The sequence below is a fragment of the Euphorbia lathyris genome, chromosome 6 (genome assembly GCF_963576675.1).
Source record: "Euphorbia lathyris chromosome 6, ddEupLath1.1, whole genome shotgun sequence".
Lineage (NCBI taxonomy): Eukaryota > Viridiplantae > Streptophyta > Magnoliopsida > Malpighiales > Euphorbiaceae > Euphorbia > Euphorbia lathyris.
This window is the reverse complement of record NC_088915.1, coordinates 84,924,366-84,933,167: the sequence shown is the minus strand read 5'-3', so window position 1 is coordinate 84,933,167 and position 8,802 is coordinate 84,924,366. Positions and strand designations below refer to the sequence as shown.

The 8,802-nt window shown below is 32.0% G+C and overlaps 1 protein-coding gene across 2 annotated transcripts; it reads right to left on the bottom strand.

Moving 5' to 3' along the window:
• Positions 1 to 253: 253 nt before the first annotated feature.
• LOC136233328 (uncharacterized) lies at positions 254 to 5,693 on the bottom strand. Of its 2 annotated transcripts, XM_066022963.1 has the most exons (9): positions 5,073 to 5,693; positions 4,560 to 4,688; positions 4,074 to 4,171; positions 3,683 to 3,776; positions 3,339 to 3,556; positions 2,666 to 2,855; positions 1,968 to 2,193; positions 1,715 to 1,870; positions 254 to 763 (listed from the first exon to the last, which is right to left on the bottom strand). In XM_066022963.1, the coding sequence occupies exons 1-9, from the start codon at positions 5,611 to 5,613 to the stop codon at positions 616 to 618; spliced, it is 1,800 nt and encodes a 599-aa protein (XP_065879035.1). In that variant the 5' UTR covers positions 5,614 to 5,693; the 3' UTR covers positions 254 to 615. The 2 variants fall into 2 exon arrangements, with proteins under 2 accessions (XP_065879035.1, XP_065879036.1); XM_066022964.1 differs by lacking the exon at positions 4,560 to 4,688.
• Positions 5,694 to 8,802: the final 3,109 nt, after the last annotated feature.

Below are 8,802 nucleotides of genomic sequence, written 5' to 3'. Positions count from 1 at the left end.
TATTTGATGAGAGTTCATCCCTAGCATATTCAAATTAGCTTAAAATGAATTTCAAGTATTAATTAAATAATCAAGTTGACAATTTTTTATAAATTAGCCGAAATTTTAGATATTCAAACTTGTATTTGAGCTAATTTATCAACATTTAGCTAACTACGGTTTGATTTGGATAAAATTGATATTGGTTATCAATTTTAAGGATCATTTTGACACTTAAATCCAAAGAAAATGACACCTCTACTGCTAATGAAGTCCTACATATATCATAGACAATACAAATAAATTAAATATTGAATTCATATGAAACTATAATGTTACTCTGTGAGACTAACATATAAATACACATGTGCTATTGCTTTCAAAATAATTAGGGACGATGTACTAAAATAACTTTAAGGTTTTTAAAAAAGTGTTAATTTAGCCCCAACGTATAAAATAGCAACATTTTAGATTCAACATTTGTGAAATGGTGTAATTATAGCTCTAGGTAACAGAACTTGACGTCTCAACGTTTGTAAACTGGTATCAATTCAGTCCCAAGTTCCGTTACCTATAGATATAATTACACCATTCACAAACACTGACACAAAATTATTTCTATTTTATGCGTTGGGGCTAAATTAACATTTCCCTAAAAATCTTGAGGCTATTTCGATATCTTAACCCAAACAAATTAAAGTGATTGGTTGCCATCAATTTCAAGAGTTCCGTAGACTCTCCCCACCTTTCAATCTTTTCTCTTGCTACCACACCTTGGATACTCCTACAGGAAAATAACATGTATTAGTATTCTCAATTTATGATACGATCTCTGTACACTTTGACACTCCTATCTTAGATATAGACATCTAGCAATAACATCAGTTTATCTTTTTGATAATTTTCTTCTATAAAAGAAAAGACAAAGAAAAGGATTAATACATATATCAATCGCTTCAACTTCACTCAGATACCTAATAACACCTTAGACTTTTAAAATTACTTTTATGCTATTTCAACTTGTTCGAAAAATCTTTTCCGCCAGTTCATTTTGCTAAAAATAATCTTTTGTCACCTAAACTTGCTGTAAATGGTATTTCAGCTACTTCAACTGCCCGTTGTTAGCCATGGCGGTTTATGCAAGTTGAAGGGGTGAAAAAATCGTTTCGAAAATTTAGAGGATAAATTACGCTCATGGCCTTCAAACCGGATATAAAAACCCTTCAACTTTGTCTTTACTAACATCGAAGTCCTTATAATTGTAAACAACCTCAAAATGACCAATGAAGGATTCAAAATGGAAAATGAATTGAAGTTGTCTAGAATATTTCCATGGAACCACCGTTTTCGATTTTCCAGATCACTATTTTCGCGAGTTCTCTCTCTAAAATACCACTTCCTCTCTACAATGGAGGGTTTACCAACTATTAGAGTGGTAAAAGACCAAGGGACTTTTCTGTTTGTAAAAGGAAAAGTTTAAGGATTTTTATGTTTGGTTTTAAAGATATGGGGCATAAAGAAAGTAAAATCTAAATTAAGGGGCAATAGATGCAATTAGGGCTGCTCATGAGCCGAGCTGCTCATCATTCGGCTCAATAATGAACAGAATTAAGGAGCTACTCATGAGCAAATCTCATGAACAAGTACGCAAGCAGTTCACGAACAAAATGTTAAGCTCGAGCTCGTTAATTTTCTAACAAGCCGAGTATGAGCAGGCGAGGGGCCAATGACTTACCTATTCTCAATGGTTGCTTTCCTTGTTAGTTCTTCCACAATATTAAGTAACCTCTTCACGAGGCCAGGCACCTTCCACAAGGATTCAGCACCGTTCTGATTTGAACAGATCATTTTCAGAATCTCTGAAGCTATAAAATAACCTTCCTCCTTATTCCTGAAATAGGAAAACAAAATTTACTTCCAATCATCTAGTGAAAACATATCTTTTCATCCAACTCTAAGATTCTTATCCAAAATGCACAACAAAACACCTGAGAAATTCCAAAAAGATTATTTCAATTGATCCATGGCAGTCAATTAGAACTTTGGTTAAGTGTTGATGGCGTGTGAGATTCCTGATAGTTGAGAGTGCATGCTTCAAAACTTCCTGATCAGGTATGCTTCTGCTGACTGAGCGAATCAGCTTCAGCAATATGGCAATTCCACCAGCAGCCACAAGTTCCTCACAACATTTACGAGAATGTTTAGTAGTCATATCTGCCACAAAAAAAAATTACATAAAAGGCTCAAACTACTATCGTTTTTATTTACGGTGACATTCAAAAATATTTCTAAATATTTATGTCATTTTTGGATTTGTGGGCTAACTTTGACCATCCAAAAGTTTTACCGAACATCTATTTAACAAACTTTGGACCCGCTAATATCATGTTGGGTTCTGTTCACAAGATACGGATAATTTTACTCTCTCCATTAGCGATGACATGTAAAAATATGGAAAATTCAAGTTATTGAGAGGATATAATATTAATTTTAAATATTCATGTTTTTCGAGTTAAAAAGTCAACTTTAATCTAACTTGCATATAAATTTCGTGTCAATCCAAAAAATAACCCATGACATGTTTAATAAAATGCTAATCCTAAATTCGTGTTGGGTTGTTGTGTACACAATTGGCAACTCTAAATTGAAAGTATGCCCCATTATACAAGCAATAAGAAACTCTTACCTAAAGTTGCACAAGTGTGAAGAACTCCGCTGATGCTTTTCATGGTCAGTAATTCTGAAACTGCCATTTTTAGTCGGTTGATGATCCGCATACTATCATCCACACTTTTAGCAGATCTTTGAACTCTAAGCGGCAAATCCAATAGCTGCCCCCTTAATCCTTTACGTGCAATGTAACCTTTCCAGTGTGCCTACCAAGTTTAAAACATGTTAAAATTTAAAACTAGAAATATAAAGAGTTGAACCAAATTGCATTGATGGAAAATTAACACAAGTAAAAAAATGATGAAACCATGTCAAAATTCTTGAGAGTCGGCCTAAAGGACAAATGTTTTACCATTGGCCGTGAAAGCCTCTAAACTTTGAAAATGACATATTAACTCCTTAAACTTGTTTAAAGCAACCCATTGAGCCCCGGACCTTGCTTACACATTAGACTTAGGAAGATAATCATGTCACTTTAAGTAACTTCAAAGGGCTAATCAATCGTTTCCAAAGTTCGAGAGGCTAATATGCTTTTATGGACAAATTTGGGGTTTAGACCTTGTACTCATTAACCAATAAAATTAACCACAGCTATAAGTTACTTTTTCCAAGGAAGTCTTTAATCAATTTCATTTTCTTTTGTAGCATGAAGTCGTGCTATATTACTAATGCCATGTATGAAGTCTTACTTGGATGATCACCGCATAATGCCTTTTGTTAGATGCCCTTCGCTGGCCAATCCAACCTCGGATATAAGACTGTATGGTAGTTGCTGACTTAGTTCTTAGTTTCTGCAATAAAACACCCCTCCACCATCTTTGCAGCTTCAGTATTGAAGAAAGCAGTGTCTTTAATTCAGAACTTTGATTGCAACCAACCGAAGTTTGAAAATTGCAATGAGATGCTCCTGTCAATGACCAACACGCACGTGAGTTTTTAACATTGACAACCGACTTGAATACATAAGCAGAGAACAATTTATAAAAGAAAATTAGTAAGCTAATTGAAGTTTAGAGAACTTTTTACAACATACCTAACAGCCTCTTTCGAGCAATCCGTCCCCTGACAAAACGTTGAATTTCAACAGCAGCATTTGTTTTGTCAGCAAGGGCCTTCCCGCAGCATGTCTGAATTGATTAAAGCAGCAAATTATGACATATGGTAAGAAAGTCATTATTCAACAAGTTAGGACCTCAGAATGCTCTTTTCCAATAATATTTATACATAAGAAGAACTAGACATAAGGACACAAAATGTTATCATTTTTAATACACATCACTTAGTTGATATTCTGCTGGAAAAATGAAAGCAGAAGAAAAAGAAAAAAAAAGCAGGAGAACGATATGGAAATGCATGGTAACCAAACAATAACCATATGCAAAAAAGAAATAAACATTTGTGGATTGGAGAATAGAAGGACTCACTTGGAGCAAACCAATTCGGCGCCTGGACATCCTTGCTGCTCTCCGTGCAATCCATCCACGTACATGAGATTGAACTACGATTGCTGATCTCGTATAATCTAACAGAGTGAATGAGATTCAAAATATTAGATGAACTCAGAGATAGCAATAGGTGACCAAAATTGAGCAGGAAGAGATGTGAATACTCATTGAACCAATTGGAAGAGAGACTTCAAAAAATCATTATAACTAGGTCAAACATGAATAGAAAAAACAACGAAAAAAGTATTGAACAGCTAATTAAATACCAACAAGACCTAACTAAGTTTTGTCATATGCAATTCAAATAACAATTGAATAAATTAACAAAAGAAAGAAACACTAGCCAATTCTACTGCAACTAAAGCAAGCACTTTCACAATCTAGGAAAAGGAGCAGTTTGAGAATTTAAAAACTTAAAAACCATCACCAAACAGTTTCTGAAAAATAAAGGATCCATGAGAAAACCTCTTCTAATTTCAATGCTCGATCTGCTATTTGAGCTCTTAGAAGTTGTAGGCAATGTAACAAATCTATTGTTCTGTGAAGCCATATCTTGCCACCATGCTTTTATAGCCTTAAACCTTCCAGCAGCATCTGTCATTTTAAGGGAAATCAAACAGGAAAATTTAAAAAGCATCAACCTCCAGAACTAAATTTTTTGTTTTAATACCAACTGAACTGTTTGTAACCTAAATTTTCTGTTTTCCTTGTCTGTAGTTTTCACTACTCGTGATTTGACATATAGTGCCTTAATGTATTGAGTTATCATCCAAAAATAATACAGCATATAAGAACTTCACTGATAAAACACCACAAATAACCGGATACAAAGCAAAAGTAAATGGATGCTACTATTGTTCCAAAATAAATCCACACACTTCAAATGAGTTTAGCAATAAAAGGACATCTTAAGCAATAAGTGAATGTGATGTTAAATTGCTTACTGAAAAGCTGCATTGCTAAATAAAAGTTGCTAACCTTCAGAACTATGCCCTTGTATTTCCTCTACCTTTACCACTGGAGTCATGACATCAAAAATCTCTTTGCAAGCAGCCAAGCTCGAGTGAACCCTCATCCTCTGCTTCAAATCATCGAAAGCGCACACATCCTTCAGCGAATTCCTCAAAGGTCCATAGTTCTTTGAACTCAAGAAACCTTCCTCCCCCTTATTAAGCTCCACGTGATCACTCTGCCTCATCGGACTGCGATTGAGCCAAGTAGTGAGAGACTTAGCAAGTGAGTTAAGAGATCGTTCCTTCTCAATCTCAGCCTTCCGTGAGGACTGCGATTGCTCGAGCTCGAATGCCTGAAATCGACTGACATTGGCAGTTTTTTGCTTACCCAGGAAAGAGAGCAACGGACGGATGTGGTAAGGGCGGACAGAGGAAGAGCAAGGGTTTTGGAATTGGGGAGAAGGTGAGGAGGTGAGATTGGAATTAGAAATGTCTTTCAGAAGGGAAGGATATGAGGAAGAAGATAGTGGAAAGGGTGAAGGAGATGAGTATTTGTTAGTCTCCATTGAGAGACTTTGGATTCAGAGATTTTGGAAGAGAAGCAATGGAATCGGAGGGAAAGAGACAATCCTTTTTCGAATTTGAATTGTAAAGAGTCAAAGGCAAGCCTTTTTAAGGTTTAAGCGAGAGAGGTATATATAGTGGTAAAAGAATATATTTGACTGTCAGATTTTCAAATAAATTTATCATAATCAAATTAGTATAATTTTAAATTTTTTGTTTGTAACATTAAGATTAAATTTAATTAATTTTATAAATCACTGTTAAATTTACATTTTTTTTTAGGAAAAATATACATTTTTTATTATTAAATTAACTAATTAGGTAACTTCTAATTTTAATAATAATTAAGGGAGTGTTTGGTTGCTTCTTTTTATGCTCATTTTTTCCTTTTACCTATGAAAAGAAGCATTATGTGTTTGGTTAGTGACATTTGGTTTGACTTTTACGCCTGAAAAACAGCATTTTAGTGATAATGTATTAAATGGTATAAATGCAATTTTAATGTTTCAAGTTAAAGTCCATTCAGATTTTCAAATAAATTTATAATAAGCAAATTAGTAATTTTAAATTTTGATTTGTTTGGAACATTAAGATTAAATTTACCTAATTTTTTTTTTTTTTTTTGATATAAAAAATTTACCTAATTTTATAAATTACTGTTAAATTTATATTTTTTTTCGATTTGTTTAGTATATTAAAAATTAAATTTACACTTTTTTTAATATTAAAATTAATTTTTTTAAAAGGAAAATTAAATTTGATATTTATCCCTTATAACCCTAAACTTTTCATTATTTTGTTAACTAATTAGGTAACTTCTAATTTCAATAATAATTATATTTAATTTAGCCTTTCAACAAGCCCATAAATACTATAATTTTAAAACTTAATTTTTTTTTTAAGTTATTGTTATCCAATAATAGAATTTTTTGTCTTTTTCATTATGCAAAGTATATATAATGATATGAATGTAATTTTAACGTTTCAAATAACAGTTACAGTATCAAAAAATTGAAAATATGTTTGAGTGTCAATTCAGATTTTCAAATAAGTTTATCATAGTAATTTTAAATTTTTGATTTGTTTGGAAAATTAAAATTAGATTTACATAATTTTATAAATTACTATTGAATTTACACTTTTTTTCTCAATTTATTAAGAACATTAAGATTAAATTACTATTAAATTTATATTTTTTTTAATATTAAAATTTAATTTGATATTTGTCCGTTTTATGTTATGGAAAATATCCTTAAACTTTTCATTATCTTATTAACTAATTAGGGAACTTCTAATTTCAATAATAATTATATTTAAGGGAAAATTACACAGAAATTCATCTTTTAAAAACTATTTACAACTATGTCAAATGATAATTTTGGATTATATCAAACTAATAAAATCAGTACTTTTAATATATTTTAAAGATTAGAATTTATAAATTAGAAGCATAGAATATATTTTCTAGGGTTTATGATTTATGAATTAGAGTTTAGAACTTTTAAATTAGAGTGTAAAATCATAATATATAAAGAATAATGACATATTAAGAATTAAATTTGATGATATGACTTAGTTGTAATTTTGTACTTAATTATGATATTCATGTAATTGACCCTATATTTAATTTAGCCTTTCAACAAACCCATCAATGCTACGATTTTAAAACTTAATTTTTTTTTAAATTATTGTTATCTTTTATCCTTTTCATTATGCAAAGTACACTAAAAAAATATTTGAAAAAAAAGTACAATTAAAAGTTTAATATTGATAAGCTACACCAATGAATGTAAATTGTGAAAACAACATTTTCATTAAACATAGGGATGAATATAAAAAATAAGGCTAAAGTCTAAAAAAAAAAAAGCATTTGTTTTGTCCAAATAGGAATAGAGATTTTTGTTTTGCTAAAAACGATAATTTTTTAGTTTGACACTATAAAATAACAGTTAAGTAAAATTCTAAGGCCTAAAGTTAATTAGTACCACATTTAATACAGAACTAAATTTTTTTATTTTTCAAAATCATCATTTTTTAACTCTATCTAAACATGCACTTTATTTCTTCTCACCAACAACATTTAAATGACCTTAAAATTAAAAAGTTGAAGAATTAACGTTACTTAGAATATCATCAAAAAATTTCAATTTTAAGATCGTCAACACTCATTTTAATTTTGAGATCCTTGTTTTTAGCAAAGCGGGAAAACTCAGTCATATCCTGATTGCAAAAAAAAAAAAAAAAAAAAAATCTAGTCCCCGTTTTCTAAAAAAAATTCATAGGTATCTATTTGACAAAACGTGAAAGCACATGTTTTTTTTTAACTTTGTAAAGCTAAACTTTTTTTACTTAAACAGTTAGTAAATAAGACGAGTTTAACTATCCAACATACTCATAAATAAGTTCGGTCATGATATTAGTGGCAGGCATCGGTGTCCCTTTAGAACCCATTAACCAATTATAGATGGCTATATCCGGCTTCAACGAGCACCGCCCAGGCTAATGATTCGCAACCCTTTTGGCATTAAGGTTCTATAAGGTTGGAAGAGGAATGGAGAATCATTACGTACTACAAAAAAATATCTCTCCACTTAAGCGCATTCGTTATGTCATTATGAAAGAAGCTCTTGGCAACCTTCTGTACCTTCCAACAAACATGATAGGACTTTAGATCCTGGGAAGGATGTCAAAACTGTCTGAAAGTGGTAGCAAACATCCTATGCCCATCCCGACTGCAAAACTAGTAGAAAGCAACCAACTGTCGAGGCGGCAGCCGTAAATTATGACGACGCCAATCTTAGTTCTTAGAGGACTTCACTAAAGAAAGGAAATATAGGAACTCACATGTCTTAATGAATATGTGCCTCGTATATCATGCAAGCATTGATGAGCATATAGTCGCTGGCACGCACCTTAGAACTAAAGGCCTCCAAGCAATATGCTCCTCCAACTCGATAAGTTATGGCATCAGAGCCATATCCTTAGGAGTGAGCTTGCTCTCATCCACATCAGACAATGCATCGTTGACAGAAGGGTGCTCTTGGTGGTCAAAACGACTGCTAGAAGAGAAGCTTGATATGCTAGTAGACCACACATCTTCGATGGCCTCCTCATATAACTGGCCAAAGGTCAGCATTGCCTCTCTAAGAACAGAACTACCAAAGAACTCTCTTATATAATGAGCCATTAAA

Bases quoted from the DNA above. Each gene is read 5' to 3' on its own strand.
- LOC136233328 (XM_066022963.1), bottom strand. From the start codon at position 5,613: ATGGAGACTAACAAATACTCATCTCCTTCACCCTTTCCACTATCTTCT. The intron at 4,689-5,072 runs GTTAGCAACTTT...TTAAAATGACAG, and splicing joins ACAAGGGCATAGTTCTGAAG to ATGCTGCTGGAAGGTTTAAG. The intron at 3,777-4,073 runs GTGAGTCCTTCT...TAATCAATTCAG, and splicing joins GCCGAATTGGTTTGCTCCAA to ACATGCTGCGGGAAGGCCCT.